Raw genomic sequence first — 17,500 nt, forward strand, 5'->3', positions numbered from 1 at the left:
GGTTGTTCAATGTTCTTATTATCAAGATAATACGAGGAGCCGATGACCATGAGTTTTGATTGCATTTGGAGTTTAATTTGTTTAAGCCATTCGCGGACAGGGATAAGATTTGAGTTTAGTTTTACGATACGTTCATTAGCAACGTAGGAGGATGAGAAGATTTGAGTATTATCCGCTTACATGCATATGGTGCAGTTGATCTTAAACAGTTCGGCATATCGTTCATATACAATAAGAACAACAATGGGCCCAGGATTTAACCCTGCGGGATTCCGCAGGTAATTTATTTCACAGATGATAGTTGCCCATTAACAGAACATTGCTGCTCTCTATTTGTCAAATATGATTTGAACCACTTCAGTTCCGTGTCCGCGATGGTAAAAAATCATTCATCGGGTTGGTTCTGTTGAGAGGCATGGGCATGTTGGAATAAGAAAAGAAAAACAGTCCAAAAAAATACAAAGACTTCAAAACTCGAACATTTTTTTCCATAACCGAAAAAGAAACTTATGTGTTTTGGAAACTCCTAACTGACTTGTGGTTTAAGATGGAAGCGCACAAGAAATTCCGAAATTAAAATAAACAATTATACAACTCATTTTCTTCATGGAAACAATTATTTTGAAAAAAATTCAAACACATTTGATTATAAACATTATTTCCTCCGGCATTAAGTAATTTTCTTGGAAATGGAAAAAAGAGTGGTGGAAATAGTAGAAACGGTGTTTAAAGGAAACGCGCGCGCGTTGGGATATAAAACAAGCATATATTAAAAATAATGTATAGATTTAGCCAAGCCTTAAAACCGGAGCTTCCGAGTTATTTACTCTTACAATAAGTTACCTGGCTTGAACCTGCAATCCAATCAAAACCAAGTACCTGGTCAGCGGTCAACTTAAAACAAAAAAAAAAACAGCTGACCTCGATGAGCTCTAAACTTGAGACCGCTATATGATCACGTGGCACTGGTCACTTAGGCCTCTTTAAAAACAATACCATAAGTCTTTGTTTGCCCTCCAAAATTTTACATGTGCATTGTTTTTTTTATTTTCTCTTGGGACCATTTAAAGTCCCAAGAGAATTTGGAAACAATGTGTCGCGGACAGTTAATTGTTACTTCTTGTATGCAAATTTGTTTTTTCGGTCGTATTCCTTTTACTCAGGTTACGCTTACCTCATTAGTGAGCACAATCAATTATTACACGTTTATTGGGACTGAAAATTTTGATAAATCGTTTTTTCGTCCTCTTAAACCGAGTGCATGTTATGTAGCTACACGAGTACTCCTTTTTCCTTTCTTTTTGCACACATTCGGTAAGCCTTGTCATTTGTTAAATATTGTCTTTTGGTTTACGTGTTACGTAGTTAAACTCCCGACTCATCTTAGTGTATTTCTTTTTTTCTCGTCGCGAACCTCGCATTGCTCCCGGTTTGTTGTTAATATCAGAGGCGTGTTTTCGGAATAAAGCAGAGTTGTTTCTTTTTCTTGTAGAGTGTATTTTGTCCTTCACACAATGCTTATGCAAAGGTTTGAAGGGCAAAGAGTATTAAGGCATTTTTCAAAGCTGCCTATTGGCAACATGAAGGGGGGGGGGGGGGGGGTGGGGACGTACGGTCGCACGGTGACCAAAACCAAATTTTCTTGCACAGACGGTTCCATATTTTCTTACCCATGGTGCTCCGCGCGTTTCATACGCTTGTTTTTATCCCGACACACGCATGTGTTTTTAAAACTCCTAACGGTTCAAGATGAAAGCGTCCAAGGAATTCCGAAATTAAATAAGCATTTTAAAATTCATTTTTTTGACCGATAAAAAGAATTTTTTTGGAAAAAAAAATCAGACAAATTTGATTGCAAACATTATTTCCTCTGGCCTTAAGTATCTTTAGTAGGAATGGAAATTTCCTTTAAAGGAATGTTGTCGGCATAAGTTGTTCAAGCAACCTATGCACACATAGAAACTTGACGTTAATAAATGCAGTGAGTTTGTGCATAAGGCTTGTCCTAGCCTGTAGTGCAGGCGTATTATAGTGATTACGGGCTTTGCATAACCTTTTTTGGCCGCCATCTTGAATTTCCGAACCAGAGGAAGTTTGGAGAGAGGAATAAATTGCCACCAAGGGGGTAGGTCAACGGTCAACCTCGTCCCATTCCCTTCCAACATCCATCCAATATGGCGGCTCGATAGAGTTGGTAAAGACTTGTTTCTATATCTCATAGTGCCCTTGGACGTGAGTTGCCTGGGAATGAAAAAAATCACTGGAATCGGAATGCTAACAGTTAAGCCTAAATATTGTTTTAGGCCTAGGCCTAATTAGGCCTAGGGTTAGCATTTCTAAGGGGTTTGGGCTTTTTCAACAGTTACGTTATAACCTGAGTCTGCATTTTACAATGACCGATTCCAGTGATTTAATTTCATTCCCAGGCACCTCACGTCCAGGGGCACTTTGAGATATGGAAACAAGTGTTCGGGCGGCTCGATAAGACGCCTGCACTGCAAACGAGGCTTGTGCTTATCCAAGTCTATAGGGCAGGCGTTTTGTGATTAAAGCTCGTTGAAAGGAAAAACCTTAAATAAAAATTACCACAACTAGGTTTTCTGAGCACGCGAGACTGAGCACCCCCAGCAAACCATTTTTTTAACGAAAACCGCTGGTCATCAACCTGGTTCTGGTCAACGCTGTCTAAGGTCTTCCCGTTGAAAGTGGTTTTCGACGAACTTTCGTCAGCACAGATTTAATTTCGTGGTCGTTGAACAGGGTTTGTTTTAACATTGGGAGGGGGGGGGGGGGGGCAAAGTAGTCACGTATGACACCACAGGGAAGGACCTTTCGATTTTCGATGCTTTCTTAACACTATTTCTCTCGGAATTCTTGTAACGCGTTGCGTGACGTGCATGTCTTAAAGAATAATTTGTGGAACTAGTAATGGGATGGTCGGGATCATCGATCCTTGAGCCTCGATAGAGGTTGTCTTATCGAAAAATACGTCAAGGCCTTAAATAATACATCGAACCGAATCCAAAGCCTTTCCAAATACTTCCCTTAAAAACAATTTCATTATTAAAAGACAAAAAGTAGCGGCAATCGTAGACCCCATCGTAGTTTGTATTTGTTTATATTTTAATCTCCTGAAGATTGATGGCACTCCTGGAACAAGTTTAGTTACAGGTTCAGAAGGTTTTCAATCGATGTCAAACTAAATGCACCAGAACGGTGTACCTAAAGTTGTAAGACAATGGGACGGCGAGCAGCATACAATGTTCAATTCCACTTAAAACCTGGGGACCCATTTGTTTAATTTTCCCTACGTTCATATCACACTTAAAAACTCAAAAGCCATACGCTCAGGTCCTGAAAGGTTCATCTGTTCATTTTCACAAAAACAACGCGCTTTCCTCACTGGTAGTACAGTTACATTTTGCTCTCAAAGTTGCGCGTAATAAGTTCCAAATCCATGTCAAAACAACAATTCTTTCATTAAGCGCTTAAATGAGTCACAGCTATTAAAAGGTAATGACCACTTTCCGAGAATCTTCAAAAACATTTCCGAGAAAGCTCATTGTATATTTATGACGCCACCCGCAGACAGCACTTAGCTCAACCAGGTTCGACAATATCATGATACAAACATCACGACGGACCTCGTGCTGATACGCACGCTGGCATAAATACGTTTGCGTAGTTTTATCTCGAAATGCCAAACGGTGTTAGTTGATTAAGTTTATAAATGTTCTTACTATTTGATTAGAACTAGAATACGATGCAGTATCACACGCGGAAAATTGTATGTCTCTGTAGAATCCTTCGTATCAACTTTCAAGCTTGTTCCAGAGTAATCGAATATTTAACAATCATTGCATAAGCGCGCGTTGGATATGAGATGGTAAAGAAAAAGAGGGGTGGCCAAAAAGCGCAAATGAAATAGTTGCTTTATTTAATTTTACTTGATTCTGAACGTTTGAATGGTTGGAAATTTCGCTCTCCGACGCAACAATTTCGAAACCGTCAGTTGGCGCCAATTTAAAAATGGCTAAAAGTTCTCTCTCAAGGATCTTACTAACCGCAATCTCTTCGTGGGATAAGTCAAACTCCAAACATTTTGTTCAGTTGATAATCATCGTAAACGCACATTCCTCAATACATTTATGTTAGAACTGAGCCCTCTCTTTCTTCCAAGCTAAGATTTGTGAAAAACATTACTGACATAATTGTGAATTGTCATTGTTTTAAAAATGTTCAATAACACAACACAACGCTTCAATAGCCAACGTTCGATATATCAATATTCACACATGGCTACGAGGCTTTATGGTAAAATTTTACGACTCAGTTCTGTTTTCTTTGCCTCACAAGGGAGATTTCTAAACAAAAGAACATTCAAATTTAACCATAAAGCTTCGTAGCCATGTTTGAATACATGTATTGATATATCGAGCGTGGCCTGTTCTCGCTTGTGATCCGAGTCTTTGTTTTTGCCTTTCAGCAGCCATGACTGTAAAATATGCGCAGACATGCAACGGTGGTCAAAATCACAAAACCACCCATAAATTCGCTTCATTCTCTTCTCGGTTGAAGCCGTACACGTACAGACTACCGATCAATTCCACAAATCACGCGAGGAACAACGATGGATCCTTCGCTGCCATCGACGCAAATGGGAAGGCTCAACGCTGATATGGCCCGAAGTGCCGATCAGTTAACGCGTGTAACCAGTACCACTATACTTGGCGTTGTCGATCCTCAAGCTATCATGATAAAAACCCATAGCAAGGAAATCGAACTACTGAAGAGGGAAATACATGAAAAGAACGAGGCCATACTGCGCCTGGAAAAAGACATAAAACAGCTTCGAGAGCACAATGACGAATTGAATGTTACTGTGGAATTCAAAGACAAGGAGATTAAAGCCCTGAAGGATAAAATAAACACCCTGGAATCGGAGAAAAAGGACTTACAAAGAAAATTAAGGGCTGTTGAGGTCGAATTGGAGGCTGTGAAAGAGGAAGTCGATCAGTTGAAAACAGCGAATAAGGCCACTGAGGATAAGAACGCGGATTTGGAAGAGAAGGTCGAAAAGTTATCGACGAAAATGGAGGGAATGAAGAAAAGTCTTGAGGAGACTAAGGATGAGAATGCTTTACTCAAAACGAAGGTTCAGAAGCTGGAAGATGCAAGGCAACATATATCATCGACTGGTGTCCCCAGCGAAGTGATGGCGGCATTACCGAATGCCATGGGCTCTTTGGAAACTTGGCTAATATACCTGGGTGAGATGTGCTGGCTAATACAGGCAATGATGTACAAGGCTGTTCACCCGAATTCGTACAATGAGAGAAAGGGTTACAAAGTCAAGCATATTGAAGAAGACATCGATGACTTGGAAGAGAAGAATCAACAAGACGAGGCAAAACAAAGGTGGAAAGCACTTCAGAAGAAACTGAAATGGAAGGGAAAGGAACACTTAAGGGCAATGCAATCTATCCAGAGGAGCAGAAATATCACTGCTCACCCAGTTCTGACCGAGGAGTTACTCGTATGGGCAACACAGATGATGGAGGATGCAAGACAATTGGATTGTAAGCCATCTTGCATTAAAGAACTGATAGAAATGTGGAAAATGCTGAATGAATCAAACGAAAGGAAAATCATACAACGAACCTGAGATCACTCAAAGATCTACACGATGCAGTTTATATTGTCTTATCTCGCAAGACGAAGAGGAATTATTGCTTATATAGTTATAACGATTCGTAGCATTGCTAAAATCAATGCCGTTTGTAGACTTTCCGTTTGTATTGTGGCCCCAATTTAAATTCCAGTATGAACGTTTACCACGTACCTCTATCTTAAGAAAGAAAAACACAAAACATTTGCTGGCAAATTAGTATACTGGTTCAATTACGAAAAAAATGCTTGTAAAAATGTAACTGATCTGACAACGGCGAAGGAAGACGTTTGTCAGTGATTAAACTCAACTGATGTTGCAAGTTGGTGTCCAACGAACGAATGTGCCAATTTTAAAAGCCGAAACAAAATACTTGTGCCTTTTCAGAAGTATTGTGAATCAGACGAAGATCGCTTCTTATAGGATTCACTCGCTTCCGAGAAACCATGCAGATCATAGCTTCCTAAGGTTTCAAGTTCTTGCAATTAGAGGGTCGTGGTAGAGTGGACAACAGTTATTTAACTTAAAACCGCGGATAAAACGTCCGCGTTCGTGAGCTTTCGATATTTTAGCCCGGCTACAATCTTTGAGACACACATTCAGAACAGAAACGTGTTGGATGTAGTCATTGCTAGGTAATATGGTGCGAACTATCGGCTGTAAGGGTGGAAGACTGTTTTACAACATCTGCCGCGTGGTGAAGTAACTGAAGCTTTCATAGAACTATTGTTCTAGCAGTTTTAGCAGCTCTCACTTTAAACTGGTTCTGAAGACATGACTATACGTATTACTTGTTTTAATTTCTTCATCTGGGCTTCGAGAGAAGGATGTATAACTCGAATTCTTTCAAATAATGTCACCCAATATGAAAATCTATCCCAATTATGCAATGAGTACGCAGTTCAACTGACATCGTGACTCGGAAATCAGTCCAGATTCGGGCGTGGGCCTCAGTAACGCGTCCGTGAAAAGTAAGTTGAAGACAAAAACGCATTCTTCCACCAAGAAAACATCAGCAAATATGAATGAACCCGATTTCCAAAGCTGATATAAATAGCGTTAGCCCATATATTTGGTTTAACATGCACGAAATTTTTGCAACAGCTGATTTCCTTTGAGAACTACGCGAGTAAGAATAATAAATTAAAATAATTGTTTTGAGAACTGTTTAAAATAAATAGGGAAATAGCGCAGCATTTTGAAGATTCATTCTGGCTTGTAAATGAATGGATTTTCAGTAAAGAAAATACCAGATGTGCTCTCAGGGACAAGAAAAACAGATGTAAACATGCGGTGTTGTTTGAAGCGTGCTAAGTGACGGTCACAGTGACTATGGCAAAGTCTTAGTTATTGCTAGCGAGAGGGACGACTTTATTTGTGCGAGGTGTGGGTGAGCGGAATAGTCTAAAGACAATGATAATGCGAAAGGGGTTTGTTGTTTCAATGTTATTTCAGTTTCCGAATTTGGAAGAGTGTTACAATGTTCAAGTATTGGCAATGATGAACAGGGTTGAAAAGGAAAAACGCTGCAAACTGAATCAGAAACCAAAATTACACTGTTCGGTTCGGAAGTTGAGGGATAGAATTAAGGCCTGTGACTCATTTGAAAGACAAAGTTGCAACGAACAAAACAAACATTCAATAAATATTACATGACTGTTCTTAGAGGAAAGAAATTTCCGAGAAATCTGGTGCATCAAGGCGCATGCGCGGTATTATTTTGTTATATAATCTTTTTGTCAAATACGAGGCATCTGATTGGTTTAAGATATTTCGCCACGTCAGCGTGAGCCAATAACAGGAAGGCAAGGTGTGTGCGTGATACCTCTTCAATTTCACCGAACATTCGTGGCGACCGTACTAGCTGTAGAAGTGTATACAAAAAGTAGAGAAGTTTTTAAAGATATTTTCCATCCAAAGATACTATGATTACAGAGGAACAGCTTCAGAGACAGTTGGCTGATGAGTTCAATCCCATGGCAGCCTTAGTTGGAATGAATCTTACGGTAACTCAAGAACGCCACCGAATGAACGACATGATGTACTCTCACAACGAAGACATTGAGTGTCTTAAGAAACAAATCGATGACAAGAATCGAGAAATTGTCGACTTGAAAAAGGCTGTGGAAACTCTAGAGGAGCAGAACAAGGAACTAAACGTGGCGCTCAAGTTGAGAAACGAGGAAATCAAGAATCTCAAAGTGAGACTCAGTCGTCTTGAAAATGACAAGAAGGAATTGGAAGACGAGTTGCGATCCGTTCAAGTCAAGGTTAGTCGAATGGAAAAGGACATTAAAGAGTTGAGCGATGCAAAGATGTCCCAAGAAGAGAAGAACATGGAGCTGCAAGAACACGTTGACATAGTTAATGGTAAGATGGAAAGCAGAAACCAAGCGTTGAAGAAGGAAATTAAAGAGATAAAAGAATCACAGCATAAGGTAGAAATGCCTTTACCTGTTAGCGTTGCCAGAGGAGGAAGGCAAATAAACCATCCAATGTTATTACCACCGCATTTGCAATTAGCAGATCGAGAGTTGCAGGCCTCGCTGTCTCTGGGGGAGCTTTGTCGACAAGTACAGAACAAGATGTACAAGGCAGTGCTTCCGACTTTGTTCTCACCCAAGAGAAACTACAAGATCAAGAACATACGGCGCGACTTGGAAAAGTATCCTCTATCGACTGCGGAAAAGCAGAAGTGTAATACCAAATGGCAGGAGCTAACAACAAAGTTCACTTGGGATGAAGCTTATGAAGAGGCGATGAAGGCGCTTCAGGAGAGCAGAAATATCGATGCTCATCCAAGCCCATTAAGCGAGGAAGGCCTTACTAGAGCGGCAGAAATGATGAATGCTAAAGGTAACCTTAAGGGGTGGTCTTCCTTGAAACGTGTGCTCGAGTTGATATCGATTTGGAAGCAACTCCAGCACATGGAGCATATGGATTCAGTTTAGAAATTAAGCATGTGAATTTCGATTGGACATGGGCAAAAAGTGAAAAGCACTATTTCTCATGGTTACTAATCACTGGCATGAAAAATAGAAAGAAGAAATAAGCTCTTTAGATTATATTTTAGTAAAGTACTTCACTACAAGAAAGCAAAACTTTGGTTCATGATTTGCCCGGTCATACTTTCCATCATGACTTCATGCAGTCTGGGAACCCAATATTTCGCATCACAAGAACAGTTTTGTGGACTTGGACCACAAGTGATCCTAAAAGACACAAGAAAAGTATGCCTCAATATGCCTCAATGTTTATTGGTTTTGGGAATGAAATGTTCACAAGAAATAAAGCGATCAATTTTTCACAGCAGTCTGGGTTTTTCAGGAAGAGACCCTACTGATATTCATTCATATCGACAGTCAATCCAACTTATATTTTACCGGCAAAGCAGAAATCTAAAGAAATTTCGTTGCTTGACATTCAAAGCAGAAATGCCGATGACATGAACTCCCCTGTATTAACAAATAAATATTCCGCAGTTCGTTCTTTATGCGAAGGGTTCCAAATTATTCATGCGCATATTTCCTTCGTTAACTTTGGATCGTCAAGTACAAACTAAGTTCTCAGTTATAGCAAAGTATCAGTGGTATAATCTAGTATAACAACCGCTGGAAGGTTTTTAAAATGGGTGGATAATTGTCTCTTTCGTCATATCCCTGTTCCAGCCTGTAGCAACGAAACAGTGTAGCGCAGTATCGTGTAGAAAAAGTCGGCACTTGATGTCATATATTGTCTTCGAGACTTCATAGATTCAACATTTGGCCACAACATAAAGCTTAAATGAGATATTTATTAAGACGGACTAAGACTAGTCACCAATCCCAACAGAAGAGACTTGATTTCTGAGAAATTGAACCATGTGCCATAGGTCACGAAAAACGCGGCGGGTATGCACGCAGTACTCACGTTACTGATAAAAACAACATATCTATGCAGACGTTCACACTGACACTATAAATAAAAATCCATCGTATTATGGAAAAGATTATATTAAAAGAGGCGCCAGAATGAAGTCGCCAACAACAAATGTACAATGCTGTCAAAACCTGACAAATTGAAGTCTAAAAAAACACTGCTGCTTATGTGTACCCATTACAAAGCTTAACTTACATTCATTTTCACTTCTAATGGCGCCAAAACTAATAGCAACCCTGTTTACTTCCTCACTTGATTAATCTCAGCAAGTACTGAGCATGTTTATGTTAAAAACCGTCCCGTCATTATTATCAGCCGAACTATTAACCGCCTGTGGTCGAGATTTTAAGCACCTGACTTTCAGAATTTGACCCAACGAAAATTAAAGATCTATTCGTATTTGAATCACAACTACCTAAAACTTGTTCATGCCATGAAAATTTATATCTTGAAAAATGCGCCAGAATTAAGTTGCTACCTGGAAAAGTCAAGTTTTGTAAGAACACTCGCGGTTGCAGAAGTCGGTACCGATATTGCAAGGATCGTCAACTGACATTCATTAACAATTATTCGCCGAAGGCGACGTGATTATCGGTGAATATTCACCGAGACGAAGTCGAGGTGAATATTCACCGACAATCACTTCGCCTTCGGCGAATAATTGTTTTAGTATAAATACACAGGTGATTATTTCAAAAAAAAGAGAAAATATATATATTTCAACTCGAAATCATCTTCACTTACAGTGGCAAAACGACAACTGGCAGCCATTTTGTCCGTCGAGGTGATTATCGGTGATTATAGCGAGCCAAAGAGAGCGCGCGATTTTGTATAATCACCTGTGTATTTATACTAATTTTCAATAGTAGTCAAATTTAACCATAAAGCCTCGTAGCCATGTGTGAATATTGATATATCGAACGTGGCCTAAGGCAACGGCGGCGCCAAAACTATAAAAACCCCGTTTTATTTCCCGCTTGATTTCTCTCAGCAAGTAAAATATTCACATGAAAAAAATGTCGTCATCATTATCAGTCACAAAACACTCTCGTCGAAAGTTTTCATGCGAAGACCTAATTATCAGTCTTTCAGACTTTCACAGACAAACGCAAATTAATAACTGAAAGACCCATTAAAAATTTTCAAGATGAATTTAGAATAAATCCTGCGTATGTTCCATCGCCAGGTTTATCGTTTCTGAGAAATAATAACGTGATTTCCTCGAAAAGCAGTGTCCTTGAGTAACCTTTAAGATCTCGTGTTATCAACTGACCTGCATAACCGTTGTTGGCACACTATAAGTGTGAAAATCGAAATATTGACAGTTTTAACGAATGATGTTCTTGCCGTTTGAAAAGTTGCCTTACAGATTAAAAACTTTTAATAGTCGTTTTAAGTTTAACCAAGTCATGCATGAGTACCTCTCGACGCACTTGAATCAGCTAATCATTTCTAACCAAAAAACAGCATTTACTTTCAAGCGACCGTTAACATTTTTGGCAGCTATGAAAAAAAACCTTTCACGAAAGATGTCATTGAAAGTTAATATCTGATTTTAGCTACATTTCTACAGTAGTGTTAAGAATAAACATCTCTCATGTTATAACCGCTAAAATTATTAACAGCGACTTGTATTAAATTTGAAAACCGCTTTCTTCGCAACGGTCATGTTATAAAACGGTCATCACATTTTATCCTTTAAGCAGACGATGATTTTACACGTGCTGAACACGGTGTATTCCAAGCGGCTCAGTTGATTGGTCCGTTAACTGTCAATCTTCTTGCTCCTTCGAAACAAATGGCGTTTTAAGGCGCTGTTTATACACTGCAACTTTTGGCGCTAATGGTCTCGCAACGCCATTGCGAGACAATTGCAAGTCGCACGAAACATTGCCCAATGCAACATACCGTGCAACGGCTGAAAATGTTTCGTGGCACTTTGCACGAAGGGCTTTACTTCCCGCCCAAGCTCTTATGGTTACTATGACAAAAGCAACGCAGTATACCGATCTCGAAGTGATTGTCGGTGAATATTCGCCTCGACTTCGTCTCGGTGAATAATCACTTCGCCTTCGGCGAAAATGAATGTCAGTTGACGATCCTTGCAATATCGGTACCGACTTCTGCAAAACTGTAGGATTAGCTTCCCGGTTAGACGGGGTTTTTTTAATCAGTGTCCCCGATCAGTGCTTGTTTGCCCTAAAAGTTAACCCAACAAGACGACGCCAAACTATGACTTCTTAGAGAAATTTCGGTAAAAAACGATTGATAAAGCGCCTTTTTTTTGGAGACCACCTCATCGTAAGAGACTGAGACTTACATTCAATAAATAATGTAACACTGTGTTGTAATCGACCTGAAGAGGAGTGGCTGTCCTGAGTTGTGATCACACTATGAAATTTCCCGAGGAAGCTTTATCTTGAATTTCACTTCACCTCGACTAACATGTCGGAAGGGTCACATTTCTGAAATCTGTACCTCTTAGGTTAAAGGGACAAGGTCACGGTCTGCGCATGCTCGTGCAGGTGATCGAAACTTGAAAAAGTCAGCCTGAGTTTTTCAAGTTACTAGCAATCACAAATTCAAAATGGCGTCTAGCAGAGGATCCGGACATGTCGGTAAACGCATCAACTCAGGGCGAAAACGAAAGGTCGAAGACAGAGGGGAATTTGCTTCAGATGAAGATAGCATTTGCTTTAGATAAACTTGATTTAATGCAAAATATATGCAGAATTCTTCAACTTACCGATATTTCCATAATGGCGGTCGAGCGTGACAAGTCTCGGACAGAGTGAATGCTACTGCACATGTCAACCCGTGACAGTGTCCCTTTAAAACAAAACTTTAAGAGTATTCGCCCTTTTCAAATAAAGTTTTGCCCCGGTTAAAGTTGATTTCAGTAATACTCATTGTGACAAATTAATTCCGATTCCGATCTTCAGGGTAAAAGGCACGAGTAAAACAAAAGCAATTTCCGACTGGTGCCAAAATTAAAAAAGAGGGCATCGCGCTCATGTTTGCTATGGGGAATAAACTCATACAAATCCTTATTCTTTATTCCCCACAGCCTCGAATTTTAATATATCGAAATTGGTCTATTAACACAAATTAAGCGTCAACAAAATGAAAGCTGGACAGGATGACGCAAAGGTTAATTATGACCTCCAAAATTCCAAAAAGTGAAAGATCGGCGGCTTATACACTACAGTTTTGCTTCGAAGACAGCGAGCTGAGCAAGCACTTTAGCAAGTGGTGTACATTTTACCACGCAACGGTCGTCTTTATGATCAAAGCCGTTCGATTCCGTAAGGTGTAATAAACGGTTCGAGCGTGGGCGACAAAACCATCTCAAGCGATGAGAATATTTTTCTTCTGCTGACAAATCAATTCTTAAGAGGGATTATTTCAAGCCTTACCAACTTAGGTCACATGAGGTCTTGATTAAATCAAACCCCAGACGAAGACACTATATTTCATCTTTCAAGTTGGCGCCATGTACTTTTGTCATGACAACCGTGAATGTTGCATAAGCCTCCAACAGTTCAATTTCTCGGAAAAACCACACACCTTTTCAGCTTCCTGCACATGCGCAGGCCTACATTATTTAATACAAGCGTTACTAGATAAAACACGCCATAGACGGCGAAGAATCAGACTTTTCGTCCTTAAAGCAAATTTCGTTGACAATCGACTCCACTGAGGGCATGGATGTCGACCAACTGAACTTGACCGAACACGACAGTCTAACTAGAGCATCCTTATATCTTTCCTTTGAACGCAAAATAATCAATGAAGAAATAAACAACCACATCGAGTCGCTGAAGGCCAAAGTCGAGGAGAAGAACGAGGAGATATCGGGCTTACAAAAGAAACTGAGGGATCTCGAAGACAAAAACAAAAAGTTGGACATCGCCTTGAAAACAAGGATAGAAGAGATTTCAAAGCTCAAGTCCAGAATTAACAGACTGGAAAGCGAAAAGAAAGGTCTGGAGGACAAGCTTAGAAATGTCGAGGGAAAGTTGGATCGGGTCGAGAAGGAAGTACAACAGCTCGAGGAGGCTAAGTTTGCACACGAAGAGGAAAATGCGAGTTTAAGGGAGAAAGTCACGATGGTGTCTGAAGAAATGGAGAGCGTAAAAGAGGACCTTGAGAAGACCAGGAATGAAAACCAGGTTTTGAAGAGGGAAGTGAAAGAACTCCAGGATTCACAACACAAGTTGTTACCGTTGACGAGTGGAAGGCCAATGCTCACTACTTCCCAAGTCTCACCAGACTTGCAAGCTTCCTTGCGTCTAGGTGAACTAAGCCGACAGCTCCAAGCCAAGATGTACGCCTATGTGTTCCCACAGTCGTTTTCCCCCATTGGCAACTACAAGGTGAAAAACATTCGCCGCGATGTGGATAAACTTCCAAAGACAGCAACGGAGGAAGAAAAAACGCAAGCAAGAAAAAGGTGGGAACAACTTCAGAAAAAGCTCAATTGGGATGAAGCGTACGAAGACGCCGTAAAATTACTGCAGGAGAATCGGAATGTCGACGCTCATCCAAAAATATCGTTTAAGTTGCTTCAAGAAGCAGCCGAGACGATGGACGAGAAAGGTAGCCTAAAAGGTCGGTTGTCTCGAGAATGTATTGATGTGTTGATACAAATGTGGAAGCAACTTCAATAGTTGAACAGTGGACAGAATATTAATCGTTCATTGAATTTAGCCACCTTATTTCCATTTTTGCTCTCATTACATTATTATTTATCAGTTGCCGCGTATAAGCGAGTTCAGTTTGCTATAACAGCAAGCCACTAAAACTTTCATACCGTTGCGCGTGAATGGCGTTCGGACTACAAGAAAACGTGTTCGTTTGAACTCTCTCAGGATATCAGCTATGTTTCAATGAACTTCAAATTTCACTGAACCAAAAGACTTGTCGAATAGACTGATTTGCTTGGTTACCAAATAACGACACAATTTAATTTTTTCTTATGAACAGAAGAAAGGTGATGTAGTGTAGTATATGCACCATCTCGATCACTTGGTTAACTTCAAGGGCTCCTGACAATTTAGAGAGTCAGTGCAGTTTGATTTTGCAATTTGGAGAACGTTTCCGTAATTTCAAAGAGTTTGAACGAAAACGCGACTTTGCGTTCGTTCACCAAACACACCGAGTACATCTTGAGGGAATTTTCCATTGGAAGTCAAATCGCTATATTGGCTTCGTTGATGGACGTCGACCTTGCCCTGACTTGCGAAAACCGGTTTGCTTCACTGAGCAAACTGGTTAGCTAAGGATCTAGCAAAGACTGAGGTATTCTTTACCAACTTGAAATACTTTAAGAAGACAGTGCAATGAATATATTCATCTGACAGAGCCCATAAGATGTTCTTGGTTTTGTTATTTTTGCCCAATTCATTCATCACCAACCGGGTGACTGTTATTGTGTTGTCTCTTTTGTAAAGGCCAATACATGTGACAACTGCTCAAATCACACCCCTAAAATAACAATGACTTTTAAGGATTGTTGCTTTTACTTATATCATGCCTGGTATACTGTAGATCTTTTTCCAACACTATTCAAACTGAAGCCCTGAACAGGCACGGTACCTCAGTATCACGGGATTCTTAAAGTTAGCGGATAAGCTTCCAGACATTTTCAAGAAGCCGTTATCTAAGTCACACGCATTTTCAATTCCCTGCTTGTTTTCTTTACCTCACGGCCATGATAGCATGGTATTTTGAAGCTTGGCAAGCCTTGAGGAAATCAAATCTTATAAATTATTCATGGTGGAGGTCCACAACCCGTTTCTCAGAAATCCACTAGAGGTGACACTACCCACATTTTCCTAGAACTCCGGCTTATATGACATGTTAAGCAGGCTAAATAGTAAAATTACCGTTCAAGCTATACGGGATGTTCTTCTTTCGCACGGAACAGAATCTAATGATACAAAGTGATTCTAGGTTGACCAAAGAACAGAAATGGATAAGACATTGATTATATACACGGAGTACGTCGGTGAAGGAAGATGAAGGACATCGATCGAGGTTGGTGAACGTAAAATGTCACGATTTCCAGAGTTTCTAGTGTTCAGTCGTAATAATAACTGTTGTTAAATGGCTAATTTGAACTTAAAGATCCCCTAACCTTTAGTCGTAGCTTGTGAGGACGACGTTCTTTTTTTCACAAGCCGTCATTTAGCAACTAACATTCCTCATTGCCAATCAAGACAAAAGTCGGACTATATTTATTGTTTACTTCGAGCGGTAACTGAAGTTACAACCGAGTTATAATGCACAATAACAAACTTTTTATGCTTTTTCTTTTAGAACTATCGCCTGCAGCCTATCATTTTCAGAGCTGAAGCAATTGATGTACCCAGTCAACTTATGCTTTATTCTTGCAGACTCTTAAATCAAGGGAAGGTTTTTGTTCAACAAGCGCTAGCTGTGAAAATATCGAGGAGCCGCAACCGGGATAAACTATCGTGAAACTAAAAAACGTTCTTTGGCTAGCTGTGTTGATCGTGTACAGCACCAAATAATTGTGGTTTAGATCTTTGTAAGATGAACAATCTCATCCTCCATGTATTCCCCTTCCGCCTGCTTTATATCACGGGACGAACAAACAACAATTTATGCACTGGGGTTCTGTTTTCTATTTTGAATGACTAGAGCAGCGCCATTTTGCATGGTTTCGCTGAGACTTCAGTGTTTGCATCCATTCAATGGTAGACTCGGTTTCAAATTTACCATTTTAAAGTCCCAATACGACACCGACTAAAAATGCTATGACCACACGGCATATTACCAAACCAAAACAAGCAGGTGGTGGCCATTGTTTCTGAGAAAGCCAGCAAATCGGAACAGCACACCTCGTCTTTCGCTGCAGTCTTTCCACTGTAGTCAATTAAGGGCACGGATGATATGGTGGCATTGCGTTACCACCATCGATAATGGGCGTAGGCTCGGTTGTCTTCTGCTCGTTTGTGAAGTTCGATTTTCTTTTTTATCACGGTACCCTGCAAATAAAGCAATGACCACGGCAGCTGACCCTTCCTCAGATCGTTATAGAAAAGTATCAACGAAAGTCATTTTGCAGTGCAAAAAATCATATACATCTACAGAAGTGCACGAAATTCCGACAGCTACAGTTCAGGTTTACCTCGTTATTGTAGGCATCAAGTAACTCCTTCGCCAGCTTCTTGTACATCCTGGCGTTTTTGTTCGTTTTCTGCTGTTCCCGCGCTGCAGTAATTAACCATTTTATGGCGAGAAAACGGCGACGGTTGGGCGGAAGGGGGGTTGGGACCTAGGAATTACAGAATCCAGTGTAAACAGACACATAACTTATTACATGTGGGCTAAGTTACCGGTGCCTGGCTGACTTCTTTACAGTGCAGCCACTCCTGTATTAAGCCAAACTTCCTTTGACAGGCCAGGTCGGAAGGTGTTAAATTCTGTGCCCGCCCATAACAGAGGTTTCGAAATTGGCATTTGCCCTTTGCCTTTCTCAATGCAATCTCTGAAAGCTTTACACAATGTCCTTTCAGGATTAACATTTTTATTTAAAAAACCTTTACTTTTTCAAAGGAAAATGCGCAAATAATGGCAAATGATAAGAAATGATGAGGTACATGAAAGGTAATAGCGCGGGGTTCGTGAATATGAAATTGGGATTGTATGCCGTCGAGCCGAAGTTTCGAGAATTTGTTCTGAGGCGAAAAAAACTAATTTCCTTCTTTTCTTTTTTATTCATTCATTTCATCATTATATTTTTGTTACACAGACTTGCTTAGTTGATTATTTCCGAAGCAAGTTAATTCAAACTTCCAACTTTCCATGGCGTTTCCAAGCCAATCACTCGTGCATCTCGTGCAAATCGTGCAAATCATACTTTGTTATTGAATTAAATTAAATTTG

At 40.1% G+C, this 17,500-nt stretch overlaps 3 protein-coding genes across 4 annotated transcripts in view; 2 read left to right on the plus strand and 1 right to left on the minus strand.

Annotated features, from left to right (window-relative positions):
- The first annotated feature begins 7,499 nt into the window (after positions 1-7,499).
- Positions 7,500-10,603, plus strand: LOC137970576 (outer dense fiber protein 2-like). Its single transcript, XM_068817100.1, has one exon. It carries the CDS (start codon positions 7,594-7,596, stop codon positions 8,617-8,619), a length of 1,026 nt encoding a protein of 341 aa, XP_068673201.1. The 5' UTR covers positions 7,500-7,593; the 3' UTR covers positions 8,620-10,603.
- A 2,612-nt stretch (positions 10,604-13,215) lies between these two features.
- On the plus strand, positions 13,216-14,958 carry LOC137970743 (myosin heavy chain, clone 203-like). The gene has a single exon (XM_068817297.1). The coding sequence runs from the start codon at positions 13,291-13,293 to the stop codon at positions 14,254-14,256; it is 966 nt and encodes a 321-aa protein (XP_068673398.1). The 5' UTR covers positions 13,216-13,290; the 3' UTR covers positions 14,257-14,958.
- Positions 14,959-15,795: 837 nt separating this feature from the next.
- The window catches only part of LOC137970744 (small ribosomal subunit protein uS7m-like), a 9,453-nt gene continuing 7,748 nt past the window's right edge, over positions 15,796-17,500 (minus strand). For both annotated transcript variants that reach the window (XM_068817298.1, XM_068817300.1), the window contains exons 7-8: positions 16,743-16,889; positions 15,796-16,599 (exon numbers count right to left, since the gene is read on the minus strand). In XM_068817298.1, the coding sequence (XP_068673399.1) occupies positions 16,519-16,599; positions 16,743-16,889 (228 nt within the window). In that variant the 3' untranslated portion in view covers positions 15,796-16,518. The remainder of the gene's footprint in view (positions 16,600-16,742; positions 16,890-17,500) is intronic.

Source organism: Montipora foliosa, chromosome 9 (genome assembly GCF_036669935.1).
Source record: "Montipora foliosa isolate CH-2021 chromosome 9, ASM3666993v2, whole genome shotgun sequence".
Classification (NCBI taxonomy): Eukaryota; Metazoa; Cnidaria; class Anthozoa; order Scleractinia; family Acroporidae; genus Montipora; species Montipora foliosa.

Excerpts from the sequence above, each read along its gene's own strand:
- LOC137970576 (XM_068817100.1), top strand. The coding sequence starts at position 7,594 with ATGATTACAGAGGAACAGCTTCAGAGACAGTTGGCTGATGAGTTCAAT.
- LOC137970743 (XM_068817297.1), top strand. The coding sequence starts at position 13,291 with ATGGATGTCGACCAACTGAACTTGACCGAACACGACAGTCTAACTAGA.